The 17,282-nt window shown below is 35.7% G+C and overlaps 4 protein-coding genes and 1 long non-coding RNA gene across 21 annotated transcripts in view; 3 read left to right on the forward strand and 2 right to left on the reverse strand.

The window, feature by feature from the left end:
* LOC126914696 (uncharacterized) overlaps window positions 1-17,282 on the forward strand; it is a 733,243-nt gene that overhangs the window by 613,872 nt on the left and 102,089 nt on the right. The gene's annotated exons all lie outside the window — the stretch shown is intronic.
* LOC126914788 (uncharacterized) overlaps window positions 1-17,282 on the reverse strand; it is a 415,880-nt gene that overhangs the window by 185,316 nt on the left and 213,282 nt on the right. The gene's annotated exons all lie outside the window — the stretch shown is intronic.
* The window catches only part of LOC126914786 (A disintegrin and metalloproteinase with thrombospondin motifs 3-like), a 54,362-nt gene that overhangs the window by 30,861 nt on the left and 6,219 nt on the right, over window positions 1-17,282 (forward strand). The gene's annotated exons all lie outside the window — the stretch shown is intronic.
* Window positions 10,860-13,331, forward strand: LOC126914860 (uncharacterized). Its single transcript, XR_007709880.1, has 4 exons — window positions 10,860-11,234; window positions 11,890-12,014; window positions 12,483-12,575; window positions 13,210-13,331. It is a non-coding gene; the product is annotated as an uncharacterized LOC126914860 (long non-coding RNA).
* LOC126914764 (uncharacterized) overlaps window positions 13,634-17,282 on the reverse strand; it is a 192,531-nt gene continuing 188,882 nt past the window's right edge. The window contains exon 3 of the mRNA XM_050719170.1: window positions 13,634-13,750. Within this exon, the coding sequence (XP_050575127.1) occupies window positions 13,700-13,750 (51 nt within the window). The 3' untranslated portion in view covers window positions 13,634-13,699. The remainder of the gene's footprint in view (window positions 13,751-17,282) is intronic.

The raw sequence follows: 17,282 nt of genomic DNA on the forward strand, positions 1-17,282 counted from the left end.
TTTCGTATAATTCTTATCTATCCAGGAATAATTTAAATGTAGAAAACAATTCAACGAAATGAGAAATATACGTTTGTTTCATGTGCGATTAAAAAATTGCATCCGACGAATTTAATATATCAATTAATAAATATTATATTTGTTTGGAATGTTATTTCTGCAAAATTGTTTAGAATTGTTCTTTGGATATTTAATAATACGTATCTTGTAAGTTAACGAAGATACTCGCGATTTGTTTTTTTTTTTTTTTTTTTTTTTTTTTTTATTAATGTAACTTTTACATACTGCTGTGTCCGCTAAAATAAATTCAGATATTATGGAGGTTTCAAATACGTAACGACAAGAAGATATTGTGCCTGGAAAATAGTAGTAAATGTTGAATATGTCGATGTTAAAACGTCTTTAATATATTCGGTATAAATATATCGAATTTAATTTATTTTCAAATTACATTATTATTTAATGCTCGCGATTAACAACCATTTCCAATTACATATTTAATGATGCATCTATTATCAGAACTTATTAAAACATCGCATCTCATCGAAGATCACGTTATTCTGTGATTGTTTCGTACTCGCTACGTTTTATGTACATACACGTAATGAGAATTAAAATTTATCAAAGGAGGAGCTGCGGTCTGCGAATAATTTTTTAACAAAAGCGAAAAAAAAGAATCGTGTTAAATCTAACTAAGTATCTCTGTCTGTTGTTACAAATATTACGTTAAAATTGTGTACGAGACGAATAAATCGTAGAGAAATAGGGAATCGAAGAGGCAATTATGGCATAGAAATTAACAGGAAAAAATAATCTTATCTGTTAATTTTTATAGGATAGTTTGCTTTTTAATTTTTATCTATAGGGATAAGAGTAACCATTAGAAATGTAGTATCGTGGGCAAAAGGCCCAAGATATCGGCCGAACCGTATACAAAGTGGCGAGAGCCGTGGCGCCGTCGAGTACATCAATGTGTCGTCGGTCCTTTCAAGTGGACAGTTTTGTGGAAAGAGCCTGCGTGACTCTGGCCACGGGGTTTCGGGACACGTGTTCGATGGGACGAGAAAAGACAAAGAGACGCTAAGGGTAGTGTTAGTTGAGACGCCAGCGAGAACGAATTCAAAAGGCGTGCAGTATGAGTTGAGAAGCGAGAGCGTGCGAGTGCAGATGCCGAAGACGAGAGTTGTAGAGTTGCTAGCGTTGTAGAGAGATCGAGTTGTTAGTTATAGAGTTGCGAGAGTGATTTGAACGGAATAAGACTTTTGTGTTTTAGTTCAAGTTGAACATTTATCGTTCTCTGTCCATTTAATCTCTGTTATTTTTATTTATCTTAATAAATAGTATTAGGAGAATTTTACAAATCTAAATCATCCTAATCCTATCCTTTTTCCGATACTACAGAAATACTTATAGAAATTTAATGGAATTTGCTGTTAAAATTACATCTACCTTGATTGAAGGAAATTTTAATTAATTTCATTCTTAAAACTCAACGAATCAAAGTAAATGCTTAACATTCGTCATACATTAATTGAATTCGCTAAAATTGATGTACCAAATACATTTCACCATGATGAAAATGTTTTAACGTTTGCATCGATATAATAGCGTTTGTACTGGTGTATTTATCGATGATATGTTTACTTGAAATACGTGAAAACAAAGTATAGCTACAACAGGCTGTTTAAAAACAGAATGTAAATTATTGAACGTACTTTCGTACTGTGACGATAAATCGTGGGGATTGTTAATGAATTATTATGCACTCGGTAATAAAACACGCTTGCAAAATACAACATCTTTTTGCATGGAAGCTTTGATATTAATATTAAATATGCAAACAGGATATACAGCGTGATGAAGGCTATTCATTTAGTTTGCTTATTACTTTATAGAATGTTATAAACGTTAACTACATATAGTTTAAGAAAATTATCACGGAATACACGTCACGTTGCACATGGAACATTTGCGGTGACATTTCAAAGACTGATTAACAGAATGTTATTATTGTGCCGTAGAGAAATACGATTAGTGCGCGGAATTTACTTGAAACTATAGTAGAAAAATGGTAATACGGCGTTTATTTAATTAGAATTTCATTTTACGTTTTAATCATTCTTAAGCAACCTTCCTCTTCTATATTTGTAAAAGAGGAAACGAACACCTCGCTTTTTTTCTTCTGGTAACTTCAATCTTGTAATTTTGCTAATAACTTAACGTTATAATAACTAAGATTAATATATTGTATAATAAAAATCCGTAATTCTTTCGAAGATTGTCGTTATGTAAGGGTAAAGCTGTAAGTAAACGTTGGTTTATAGATATGAACGTTAACGGTATAGCAAACGTTTATTAAAGTAATAACGCAAATAATAAATGAAATATTTCCTTAAAAATGAAAGCATGTTGATCGAATGCAGTTGATTGTTACGTTTGACAGCCTATAAAATTTTTCTGAGAGTCGTGTTAAATAATGAACGTAAAAAATATTACTTTTTGCATGATTTATCATTAAACATGTTTGTTTAATAGAGCGAGTAAAACAGTCCCGGAAGTATTTGAGTTCTCATCGACCCTTTTTTCCCAGAAATTACGCTCTTGGTGCAACAATTTCAACAATTTTCAGCAGTTGCCAAAATTATTTTAATACAACTTTCAGCTGAAAAATTGTAAGAAATTGTTAGAATTTAATATTAGGAAAAAACGTAATATCGATGTTAAAAGAATTTATAAAGCGACACAGAAAGGACTTATTAATTTCTCGAAAGCAATTGAAAAGAAAAGCATGTTTCTGTTTTTGGGAAGCTTTTAAAGTCAGGTGTTCCATATTAAGTGCAATTAACTTGCAAATATTTATATTTGCGCAGTTCCTTCATTTTGAAATATTCGCAAAATTTGCTGCATATTTCGTGTTCGTTCCATCCTCCGAAATGAAAATAAAAATTTTTATTCAATGTCTGAATATATTTCATTATATTCCATCTTTCTCATGATCGAAAGTTTCTTCTTCTTTTTAATAATTATATCGTAGCAAATACACAAAGATATTCAATTTTGTACGATAAAACAATTTTTACTGTAACATCGTCATTTCACTATTTTATATTTCACTATTTGCAGATATATTATACTTCAGGTAGTATACATAAAGATGAGACTTTGAAAATATAATTCCAACGAATATCGTCCCAACGAACGTTAATTTAATATTAATAGTTTTCACAACTAACAGTTTAATCCTACGCTCGGTATTTTGCCGACGGTAGTTGGTAAGAGAATATTTCTTTTTAAAAAAATTCGTCTCCCTCATGGCTATGTTAAAGAGAATCAATTAATCATTCAACTGCTTCATCATGCTTAATGTGAAAATCGCAGAAAAGTTATAAATACCTGCTATCAATCTTTACACACGTAACAATTGATTTAAATAATTAACTGCATTATATCCAATTATAAATAGCAGAGTACTGATTAATTGCAAAGCGATCATCTGCTATCGCCAAGATATTAAATGAATTAATATCCTCCGTATCGATCAGTAATTTCATTCTCTGTATCTATATGGTGTTTCCTATTAATAAGTTCGCAATTTCACAACTTCCTAAATACGATATTGATATTATATAATCCTACTAGAAACGAAGTACTTTTAATACTTTCCAGATAAATGATTATACACTTTACAAAAGTATCTTTGGTCTGAAAAATCTGCAAATAATCCTTGAATACGTATTCCAGGTAAAATACTCTCGATGTGTATTTTACTCTTCTTTTCTTTTCTTTATTTATTTGTCAAAAAACAAATATATCATTACGTGAAAGTAGCCGATACGATATTTAGAGCATTTCGAAGTTTTCTCTTGGGAGGTTGCAATTTAGAATCCTAAACATTGTTGCAGTAAATCCACGAACAATATACTTAGGCAGAGCGCTCAAATGAAAGCAATAACACTTGTCCCTTGTAGAACTGGAATCGATTTCTCTGCGGCTATTCACCCCTATAAAACATGCAACTGCGGCAGTCTGTTGTGAAATGGTCGATGGGGAATTTGTGATTTCAATTTACGATCAATCGTCCGTTATACTTCACGTCGCTAATACGATAAATTTACGAAGATGTGCAGAAACGGAAAATAGAAAGCGATAAGTTTTATTGCAACGATTAAGCTGCAATTTCCTATAAGTACGCGGAACGCCAAAAGTAAGAAATATAAAAGGCAAATGCTTGCAAGAGAAATGCTTTTCGCAAAAACAAGATATAATAATAATAATATACGTATGTTCGTGCAGTTTGCTACTTTCACGAATACGACTGAATAAACCGAAACGGATAGAGATTTATTTCATCCTCTACGTTTCCTAAACGTTTCATGGACTTTTGCATTTTTAAAATTCCCACAAATGCACGAACATCCGCGATCTAATAATCTAACGATGAGTCCGCTATTTCGGAAGATATTTCTATATTTTGGGTAAATCGTTGCTTTGTAATATTTGACATAAGAGATGCTCGTTAACGAACGCGTAACGTCAGATATCCACGTTTACCGCGACTCTTTCAGGAGAAGAACTTTGCAGCTAGGAGAGTTTTAAGGAACTTTTAATTTAGAAGAATTTTAAAGAACGACCGTAACATGTATATTCCGACGCAAATGTCGTTCCTGATAGGAGAATCACACAGTCGAGTTCAGCAATCGAATCGATGTTCAACAGACGCGAGGGCAGAAGCAGACGAAGAATAAAGAGAGAATAAACACGCACTCGTTAAATCAGCGCAACGAGTAAAGCAGATCTAGCCATTATTCCGTTCTGAAAAGGAAGACGAATGGAAGAGGAAAGGAAGGTTCAAAAGAGCATCGTTCGCTTTGATTATTGACACACGCTCACGCTAATAACGGTCATTGAAAGGCGAACGGAGAATGAGAATTATTGAAACTTGGAAATATCGAAAGCTTGAAGCTTCGCTAATTAAGAGAAGTCAACTGTCATAAACGTCGATGAAGATCCTATCGACGGAAAGTTAGGAAATTTAATCTTTTCCCTTTACGTTTGACTCGAACGCGAACAGTTCGATCTGTTTCTCGTTTGAGGAACGACCTAACGAGTATACAGAGTCTTTCGCGTACATTACTCGTCGGAAGTTTCGAGTCATTGCGCGTTTTTATCAAATTTTGCAGAATTTAAAGAATCGAAGACTTCGCTTTGATAAATTTTTAATTAAAGAAACGTATAGTCGAGTGCAGGCGATTATTGCTGATAACTGTAACATTTATTTTAGTAACGAAATTGACAGGAGATTTGGCATAGATAATACAGGAAAAGTATTTTAAGCTTTCCATATACGAGGGAGAAAAAGTTTAATTACTTATATCGTAAAGTGGCGTCAGGGAAAACCGGTGTCTTATTTCATGAATCTGAGTCTTCTATCGAGTAAACGTTCCTCTTTAATAAAATCTATAACGTGTTAGAACGATACAACAATTTTAGTTATTCCGTAGAGTATTACGACAACAGTCTTGGACCATTTGCATGATGATCAGGATCGCATGGTCAAGCAGACAAGTAAGTGTCACAGTGTAAAAGAAAAATAGTATCGGTGCATGACGTAGGGATGATGTACGGTGGTAAAGCGAAAGCTGAAGGACATTCGAATAAAAAGAAATAATAAAAAGAAAATAGTTATCGGTTATACAATGTGAACAAAATTACGTACGTGCTTAGAGCAACGACGTTGCCTACTACAGTTGTACGGTAACGAGCCTTTAGAATTTAAAGCCTGGATATTACTCTCGCGATGCTCGTCGATTATACGATGGACATTTTTCTAATAGTTTACAGTAAAAATATTCCTACGTCCAATAGATTGAATTTCAAGTTGAAAAATAATATTAGAAAAGACTGAAAACTTCACGATTCCTAGGATTACGTGTAACATTGCGTCTGCGGAGCCAGAAAATTGATCCACCGATTGGTCTCAAAGGAAAGTTATTTATAAGTCAAAGAGTATCGTATTGCATCGTTCTTTCTTTATTCGAAGCACTCGGGAACGTTCGCTGTAAACATTTCCATTGTATCGCGATCAACGAAGAATGATTCGTTTCGTAACTATAATCGCATTTTCATCCATAATGGACAAGACGAAACAAAGCGAAAGGAAAGTTGTACGTTCTCAATTACTCCTATACGGAACAAAGATCAGAAGTTATAAGTTATAGTCATAAGGGGCGACTTAATTGAAAATTACCAAGACACTTGACATCACGCGTTGCTCGAGAGCGAAGTTAGGCGGATGTTTATATCTTCTGGGAGTCCCAGAGCAGCAGTTAAAGGTTAATATCGAGAGCGCAGCGATGGTAAACGTTATAATAATACAAAGTTCCGATATTCTCTAACTCTAACCATTCTACAAATTTCATCTTTAAACGGTATCGTGATCTGGTCCTGGTTTAACCAATTGGCTGTTTTCCACGAGTATACTCGTCACGAAGAGATGGCAGTATTTTACGTTACGACGAGCCCCGTCAGTACTAAATTGAAAAATAAAACAGTCGTTTCGTAACAACTTAATTCTATATTATAACAGCCACCCGTACTCCGTGTTCGACGAGTATACTCGCCATCGCTTACTGTTCGCGACACACTTTTAGGTACACGCTTTTCAAAGAGGTCGCAACCGCTAACTGCTATACTTTTTTATTCTGACATTGAAATTTAACAGGAATAAATCAATGTCAGCGGCAATTTCAGTTCTATCCTTGGCACGTAAATACAATATAATTTACCTTTAACGAAAATGAATGCAATTATTCGTAATTATTCGCGATACTATTTACTTATATATTTTCCTATGTTGTCTTACGTATCTGTTATTTGTAATAGATGAGATCGAACGAGAAATATTACAGGATCAGCAGCAGGGTTAATTTATCAGTGTAAAAATATGCGCAAACTTCCACGATCCAGTTATAACACGCGATATAATTCGCTATTTGCTTAGCTCGCTTCGCCAACTGCCAGCCTCGCTATCTTTGTCCATGAGGATCTATTAAGATTATCATTTTAATTACACGTTGGTCGATCGAACGGCCAACGAGAAACGCGGCCGACAATTTTGATTAAATAGCCGCTAGCGTTACCGAGAACACGGCTCGTGTAAAACAATTTCGTCAGACAATTTTAGTTATCGGATTTGTTCGGCGAGACGCGCAAAGAAACCGGCTTTCACCTCGTCAAAGGCTACGTTTCACGCGAAACTCGCGCCAGTTACAGCGTTAACTTCCTTTGTAGTATTCATGGTGAAATCGCCAATTCATTTCCACCGTCTAACGAGAAAGACGAAACGGACGTATTCTCGGTGAACGCTTCCCTTTCGCGTCTCTGCCGTTCTTCGAATCGCTCTGCTTCAACGCAGTACAACCAGCCAGCTCTCTCGTTCGACAGCTGACAAATTGCCTGCGTAACTTGTTTGCCGCGACCGCGAGAACTATGTTTTAAGTCGAATGATCGTCAGATGTTACGAACAATTGGAAATTATCTTCATTTCCCATATCGCTGGCCGATGCTCACGATCTGTTCAGTTTGGAAAACATGGAACAGCTCGCTGGACGATTAGTTTGAATTTTACGGAATCGCGTTTGAGGTGGAATATGCCGAGATCGTAGAATCGTTGATGTTCGACTGCTCCCACGAATACTCTGGTGTCTGTACGTTTTATCAGTCGAACCTAACATTTCTCAGTGACGGATAAGTTTCTGTTCTGTCGCGCAACACATCTGCACGCCATCCCGGGCGGCTTGCCAACCAACGGTCTATCTGCCGTCCTTCTAACACTCCAGAGGCCCAAGGACCTACTATAAAGTTGCAATTCTAGCTGCATTGTTCGCACACATGGTCTAAGCACATCTGTTTGCCAGAAAAGACTTTCTAATTCCAGAAGAGTTTTCGGCCGGTTTTTAGAAAGGTCCTTGGGTTTATTATGTGCTCTTAAGAATTACGAAGAAAGCGGAGATATACCTAACGAAAAATCTGAGTTTCCCTGTAAACAATGTCGCCTAGGACCCAAGTTGGTAGGAGGTTTCTTCCTCCTCTCTTCCTTCCTAACATTGGTCCCAACCAATCGACATCGCGGATTGTTGCCCTCACTTTACTAACTAAAAATGTAAGCAACGAATCCGCGTTCTTCGTTCAAAGGGCACACCCATACCAAGCTTTCCTCCGTATTCACATTAGAATAAGCTTCAGAGTTTTCCATCGTCTCTCACGGTGACTAGAGTTCCTGCATTCCCTATAACTCTCACCGTTTCTATATCTCTCAGAATTTCCTACCACAGTCAAAGATCTAACTTCTAACATTAAGTCTCATACCGTGTTACTTTCATATCTATATTATTGCAGCGTGATAAGTTATTAAGTGTTTATATCTATTCAATCGTGTATACTAAGTGTTGGAAATATATATTTTAACTCTGTGAGCCACAGTGTTATCATACCTGAATCACCCCTATTATCTTAATCGAAATACGGGGATCGAACTATTCGTGGTGTCGATCATTCTAATCGTAACGGGAATTTACGACTCCCGTTGACGCGTATTCTAACGACCGCGTCTCCCCGCGATAGCTCGAAAAAACAGTTTCTTTTTAAAAAATCTACACATTCTTTTCTCTGTTCGAATAGAATAGAATAGAATTCCGATAAATAAGAATTTGGTATGAAACTAACAACGTTCCAGTCGTACAGAAAGAAAATACAATTTAATTAAAAACGTGGGAGGTGGTGTAAGAATCGGCGATAGAATTCATCAAGAGTACGTGACGTTGGAAAAGCTACAGTCACAGATGTTAGAAAATGGAAACGTGATATTGAGAATTATGTAAAGCACGTGGATTGCTCGAATGATGGGGTAACTGTGGGGAAACCTTAAACACACTGATGTAATGGGATGGTTTCGTTGTGATAAAGACGATAATAACGACGATTTTATACAAATGGAAACAGCCAGCTAAAACGATAATGGAGAGGCACTTTCCCATGCCGAAGCACCCACGCCACTCGAAAAAGGGGCTTCGATCGTATAAAATTCACCGCGCAAAAGCTCCCAGGTACAGAGAAAATGTAATTTTACGCAGTTATTTCTACCGAAAGAATCATGTGACGTGGTGCTTAAAAGATATGGAATATATAAATATTCAAAAAATCAATTTTATAAAATTAAATCTATCGATCCATTAATAGGATTAAAAGAAAGGAATACATCCGAAATGTACACAAAATTGAAGGAAAGGAAGATTTGTATAAAAATTGTAATAATACGATGCAGCAATTTCACGATACCATTTAATTAAAGTGGGTGTATATATTTTTGAGAGCATCCTCTGTATATCAGAAATATATTACGAAATAGAAATATGTTATTACTGGTTTTCTGATGAGAATCCGAAGTGTATCAAAAATTTAATCGGCGTAGATATTTATCGACGCAACAGTAGCAATTTCACAGATACAAATATCTTGCGAGTTCTCTCATCGTCGTAATTTGTATCTCCTTTATATACATCGTCTGTCTGAATATTCTTTCTAATATTCTAATTAGACTGTAGATTTTGATGCAAATTCATATTTTTGAGGATATGATTGAAAAGAAAAAAAAAAAAGAGAAGTAAAGAGTATTTTGTATATTTTATATTTTCTTTCGTATCACGTGCATTTTGTACAATTTTATTGAAATTGGATTACAAGAGCCAAGCAAATCGAACATCAAACGGACTACGCGTCGTGTGTTACTTTATAGGAAAATCACGACAATGTCTGTAACATTCGTAGTATTTTACGATCCTATCTACGATAGCAATTAAAAGTTCATCAAACAGATGATTACATCACGTACGAGCCTTTTGAAAGTCAAATTGTTCCATTTTCCGAAAATTTATTCTTTCTAACTCTTTAAGAGTATTACATCGTGGCTTATTAACATACTAAATAATAATTGACTGTTCGAATAGTTTGATGATTTTTGGAAAGTACGTGTCCCTGATAAATATAACTTCTACGCACACTTCCAAATCCGTTTGAAATTTCATCGATACGATCAAGTTAGGCGTGTCTCGCTACAGTGCTGCAATGATCATTTCGAAATGCTTCGTATATCATATACGCAAAAAGTTTCCAGCAACGTTGAAACAGCTTCGCGAGCCACGTGTAATTTATTTATAAAAGATTTTTGCAACTGTCGAGACATCTTGGTATCTGTTAATAATCGTTGAGATTTCATTGCAATCAAGTAAGTGCACTGTATCATACTTTTATAGATAGCATTCTTTTTTACGGATGGAAAGCCGTCTGATGGAAATTTGTCTGAAATGTCCGTCGTAAAATTGCATTTTCGCGGGCAACAGAAAACAATGGAATTTTGTACAAAAGCGCAATACTTTAATTAGCGCAAAATTCCATTTTCCCCGCTGGGAAATTGAATTTTCTATTAAAGCGTGATACGTTTAATCAGCGGTGGCGTAAATTCAACAAACTAACAACTGGAATATTGACTTGTCACAATTTTGTGACACCGTATATGTCGTTGATACGTTCCAGTCTGGTCGTATTTACAATTTCAGAAATTTTGCAACTATTTTTTCATTTTATCCGTAACGAGAATAGCGAAGATAAGGCAGGCAAACGTGGTAAAACGTTGAAAATTCGGTTACAGGGAAATCGAATAAATTTGAAGTTGAAGAAATAAAGAAAAAGTCGAAACGAAGCAAACGCGATTGTTTAAGCCACGATGTTCAGGGATTTTATAATCTTTCCGGTGACGTCTTCGACGTAGAATATCCAGAAGCTGAGAAATTGATTCTGTACGATGAAAAAGACGATGTCTCCACAGAATACAACGATACAATAGTGGAAGAATTATCGATCGACGTAAATCCTGTTGAGAAATGCTCAGTTGGTATGACCGCTAGTTACTAAAAGGTTACTAGGGTTATGTTGGTACGACTCCTAACGACGCTCTTTTGTCATAGGAGTCGACCACGCCTTAATTGCTAAGACGCATTGGGAGAGTTTAGACGTTTGCTGTGTGATTTGGTGTTTTGTATAAGAGAGAAAATAAAAGGTGTGATAACCAATCCGAGTGGATCCGAGATTGATTATCAACTCCAACCTATATAAAATAACAAATCCCGAGGAAATTGGATACTTCTTTGGTCCTAAATGGCAAAGGAACAGATTATCAAGTAAGTCAAATATTTTTCCAAATGCCATTCTTGTACAATCGTTGCTTTTCTACTTACCACGTACAATATAGCGGTTAATAAATTAACGAATCATCGAATATTACTGAAAGAAAGAAATTGTACTGATATTGCAATCTATCGTGTACAAAAGTAATAATAACAGCATGTAATATAAGAATAGCTTATCTTCAGCCTTAAACGGAACTCGGTTTACAATTATTCTCCCTATTGCGTTCCACTCTCGCTTGATCTTCTACACGTTCATCTATATTTAGCTGTTTTTAATTTATTTTATTATTCCCTGTCTATTACACATAGGTATATTGTCCATTGCACGAATCTTTATCTATCTTGCCTAATTTAATGTAAAAAAATAGAAAAATAGACAAATTTGCTGGAGGAATACGTTTACCAAAATTTGTCAAGAATTTTAAAGAAATTTGCAGGATGAAATTCACGGTGATACCGAATTGATATTTTTGAAATTATACTTTTGAAATAATTATTTATATCATAATAATTATTCCACGAATGCTTGCTCGTAGATATTAATTTATGCTTTTAATAATCATGCGTTTAAGCTATCAAGTCGAGTCGAGTAGACTTTCTAATTTCGTGGAAGATAAGTCGATTTCTAAGATAAGTCATTTCATAGAGAAAAGACCAGCTGCTAAGGATTCGCCGCCACGATGGCTAGAGCTTGGAATAGCTGCTGATTACTCCGTGGTAGATTTTCATGGAATTCGAGTACAGAAATATATCTTGGCTCTTTTAAACATCGTAAGTAATACCAAACGAAATTCTGTTATTATACTAAGATATAGAATACCTCCTCCTACATATGTACGCAAGCAACCGGGAAACATAGGGCAGAGTTATGCGTATCTCTGTATTTTCAAGGTACGCTACTTGCTTTCAAACATCTCGATCGTATATTCGGATGGAAGCTCTGTATTTTCTGTTTACACTGTTCAAAGCTTACACGTATCTTTTAAAAAGTTCAGCGAATAATTTATCCGTAATGGAATATTGTAATCGATTAATTTCAGCCATTCGGTAATTGGTTTTCCAATGCTGTTGAGATTAATAACGTACATTTCCTAAGATAAATATAACGAATAAAATTAATTTTTTAGGAAAATTATATAAGATACGATGTATTTACGAGAGTTTTGAATAATAATTTATTTGTAAGGCTGTAATACTGTTTTAACGCCTGTTACATTTTCGTACGTATTTTAATCCTAGGTCAGTGCAATTTACATGGACCCATCGCTCGAATCCAACATGATTCTAGTGATCGTACGAATGATTTTATACGCGGAAAAACGAGACGTTATGGTAAGCGATTTCCATTAAATTAAATCATTTAACTAAAGTAGTAACTATCTGAGATACGCATATGCGAGTGTCAATTATTTTATTTTCTACTTATCTGTACAGTGTATGGTATATAAATTATATAGGTCAAAATATCTGCGCATGACGTTTTAGATCGATAAAATGCAACGAGTTCCATTTTGTTAAATTGGACAACCGTGGACGATCCCTTGGAAACAAATTTCCAAACAAACAATTTTCACGGATCATTGGCAAACCTCGCATTTATCGTGTATCCGAAATATCTGTATAATCGACTATTAAACCTTTTTCATCTCTTAAGAATCTTAATTTAATGTTATAGACCTATGATAATATCATTGATATACGACACTTGCGATTCCTTTTACTTTTCTTTTTCTGCTATTCTTCTCTGCTGTTGAATCAACATTTCAACATTTTTCAGGAAGATTAAAATACTAATAGCGTTACAAGTTACATTTGATTACAATCAACAACACGATTACTTGCACATATATTTATTATCATTAACGAATATTTATATATAGTATATAATGCATGATGTAATAATAAATATAATATATTCGTAATATTTGCTAGCTTTTATTAAGAAAATATTAATAAATTGTCGTAGGTCCGCCGTGGCGATGCCAGACGATCTTTCGAGAACGTGAACAAATGGAACAGAAAGATGCTGTCCTCGAAGGACGTAAATCACGATGTTGCTGTATGGTTGACGCGATTAGATATAGGAGTTCCTTCGAGATCGTGCGCGTTAAATCGAGACGAAGGCTTGACCAGCGCCATTATCATCGCTCACGAAGTAGCACGCATGTGAGTGTCCCACATGTTGGGATATCGTTGGCAAACTGAAATATTTATAACTGGCCTGGGTATTTACGCAGAGACCGTGTGTTATTTATTTATGCAAATACGTACTTGTACGAGAATAATTTGAAAAATGAAATCTCCATAGAAGAACTTATTATCTTTACCGAATATCACAACGAGTACTGTACTTTGAATCTGCCATAGATTTTTGCGTATTATGTGCGTTCTTGCATTCCTCCTTTCACCTACGATGGCTCTTAAACAAGAAACGATATCGTAACGAGAAATACAACTTAGCTGAGCGTCCACTTTGGTTCCACTAGTGTTGTCCAATACGACTTTGTGTTTGTCCTCGCTATTAGGGGACTTTTTACCCAACGTTTCCTTCACCGCCTTTACTACCTTCGATTTATCGTACTTGAGACTTAAACTGGCCGTTACCAAATCTTCCGGCTTCTTCGACATCGGTTGGTGTCTCTTCGTGAACCAATTCGACGGAGCCATAAAGGTCGAAATAGCGGCTTTCGAGGATCCGCTAAGCTTACTTTTAGCTCCGTGCAATGTCGACACGTCGAAGCTGTTGGAACGGAAGCTCTTCGATCGACTTCCTTTCTGTTCGGTCGTTTTTCCGGGCCAGTTTGATTTGCTATCGTCCCGCGAACTTGGCGCTTCCTCGCCGCATCGGTTGATTTCCGTCGCGGAAGACGCTAACGACCTTAGGATCGATATCAGATCCGTATTAGAGCAGACAATGCCCGCAGCACCGGAAACGGATGCACTCGCGGCTCTTGGCAGTTCCGAGACGCGCTTTCGGAGAGAAGACGTCGGCGAAACCGACGGAGTAGGCATTTCAGAGAATCGTTGTTTCGGCTGTTGAGTGTAACGTTGAGCGGAACTGTTACCCTCCAGCGGCTGTATTTCGTACACTTGCTCCGTCGACGTCCTGTACATCCTTAAGCGCACCTGGCAAACGGATTGCTTTTATTCGAAAGACAGTTTCTTTTTTATCATAATTCGTGCGTTATGATACATGTTTCGATGATTGAGCCGTTAAGCGTGACAAAGCGATGGAATTGTTTTGTACAGAAATTCTGGTTCTAAAATTATGTTAGGGATTCTAGGGCGTAATAACATCTTGGAACGCAAAGTTATCGATGTGTCGATGAAAGTTAAGCGAGCTTTATCGAAGCACACGTTCGAGTCTTTGGGCGATTGCTAGGAATACGCGTAATGTTCTTTTCTGTGAGCTGAAAAGTTGAACGACTATAAAAGGCGTTTGTAGAGGATTTGAAAGCGGAAAAAGAGGCAGATTATTTAATACATAATATCTTCCTTTATAATATATCTAATATCCTAATAATTAGATGAACGTAATACAAATGTTTAGAATCAGAAATTATCTGTTTATATAGAGATCTGTTTGATGCAAGATCTAAAATCAATCAAATCGGATTGTATGGATTGTGTATTTGTCTGTGTTAATCCTTTGATGTCGATACCAACGATGTATATAGCGAATGGCGATTATCAGCCAAGATTATGAGCACGTACGCAAACAGACTATAATATTTTGCAAGAATGAAATGTCTTGGTATGGTACGCTTTAATCTATCTATCCAAGTCAAAATAAGTATAAAAATCGCGTGGCAATCAACATGTTTAAAAAAAAAAAAAAAAAAAGAAGGAGAAACAGATGCTTCTATTTATATTCATATTAAAATGATACATATTTGTAATTTTCTGGTAAACTATATCGGTACTCGCATGAAAGTAGATATAGTCATTGAGATTGTGGCACTTTAAATCTCAAATTTAATTCTTCAACACGTTGAGTGTTTAGGTGTTTAGGTGTTTAGGTACGCAAATAGACTAGAATATTTTGCAAGAATAAAATGTCTTGGTATGGTATGCTTTAATCTATCTATCCAAGTCAAAATAATGTATAAAAATCGCGTGGCAATGAACATATTAAAAAAAAAAAAAAAAAAGGAGAAACAGATGCTTCTGATTGTTTAGTGCATTTTCATAAAATCTTCTAAATGTTTAAATCTCATAGAATAAAAGGGAGAGCATACGTTTGAATCTCAGCAGATTTTATTAATTCTTTGAAACCATAAATATAATATGAGTATTACATCAACTTTAGTTCATACATGTAACAACATATTATTCTGCACGTAACAGTTACATTTAATGAAACATTTATTTATCCAGTAAATCCATATTCTCTATTAAACGTTCGTTTATTAATAAAACTGCCATAATCGTCCACGCATTGTTCGCTTCCTTAATTATTTTTCAAAGTATAACGATAATCAATGATGCAACAGAAATATCACGTAACATCCCAACAATCTTACATGAGATTTTAGCTGTTTTTACTATACAAATTAAGTCATTATTAAAATAAGTCATTATAATAATATATATATGTCGGAGATGAAAGAACACCGGAACCTTCCCTTTGGTACTTTGGGAAGACCCCTAGTATTGAAATTTAGATTTCACCATAGCCGTATTAAGAAACTGTTGTCATTCGATCCGACTGTATTTATTTGAGATTTATGATAGTGAGCTCGGGCTCGAGGCGACAACCAGTCGCCGAACGTAGTCGCGGTCAAGGGGATGAACGTTTTGTTTAACCAAGGCAGGAAGTAATTCTATAGCTCTTCTTAAAAGAAATACTTGGGACAGGGCACGAAGGTAAACGTTTCAATGGTTTCTGCCCCGTGGCTCGCCACACGCAGACTTTGTCCTTCGGGTAAGGTGATTGCCAGATGCCAACGCATCTTCACAGTATATGTTTAGCTGGGCGAGGACCGACTACGAATATTAAGTTTCAATTATACAAAGTCTTTCAAGTAGACAAATAGCCTGTGCCCCCACTATGGAAAGATAAGAGAAATCTATCCTTCCACGAACGACGCTTCCCGCTAGCAACTTTTCCCAAGGACAGCTAATATCTTTCTCTAACCACCAACATGGAAATTGACCAATTAACAGCAGCTTCAATTTCCCTCACCCTTCGAACGAAGACTTTTCTCCGCGAATCCGATGATCTCTTGGCACTCTCATGATCGTGCCCTTAGGCACACCCATCATAGATTTCTTCGACAGCGTCACCGCGACGGAGAGCCACTCTCTCTAGTGCGATCTCATCGGCAATCGACCTGTCTTTCGTATACGTAATAATTGCCCCTTGCTCTAACATACAGTGTAACTTAGACGCTAACGAAGGGTAAAGTTCGTCATCCCGTTGACCGCGGATTCGTTATTGAGCCTAGGATCATTGTCATTTGCTTCTCGAGTATCTAATTATCGCGATTACTTGTCCAATTCCATCATAGTCATATTTGCACTAGTAAATATCTCCTCTATTGCATAACGATCACGTCTAGCGCCAATAGGGATTCGTTTCACGCCCTTGAACCTAACTCTAATCTTAACGCCAACCCGACATATATATATATATACATACATATATATATTTTATACATACATACATATATCAATTTTTATACACACAATTATACATATTCATTTTCATTTAATATTTTCATTTAATAATTTAATAAACCTTCGTCCCGCAAAGGCAAATAAATTCACGCATAACATTTCTCTTCAGCGGCATTGTTCTAGGATTGTATTTGTTGAAAGAAGGATAGCATTAAGCGCTGGAATAAAGAATGACGAATCGTTATTCTTTAACGATCGTACTTAGACACATATTTATTGAGCTACTTGTATTTTAATCGAAGTCTAATATCCTCCATCTGTAGGCGTAAATATTACTGCCGTTGTTAATGTTATTTAAGTTTTACTACTGGAAAGGACATTTAAGTTTGAAGACAGGCAAGTCTACTGTTCTTAAAGCTG

The sequence above is a fragment of the Bombus affinis genome, chromosome 3 (genome assembly GCF_024516045.1).
Source record: "Bombus affinis isolate iyBomAffi1 chromosome 3, iyBomAffi1.2, whole genome shotgun sequence".
Classification (NCBI taxonomy): domain Eukaryota; kingdom Metazoa; phylum Arthropoda; class Insecta; order Hymenoptera; family Apidae; genus Bombus; species Bombus affinis.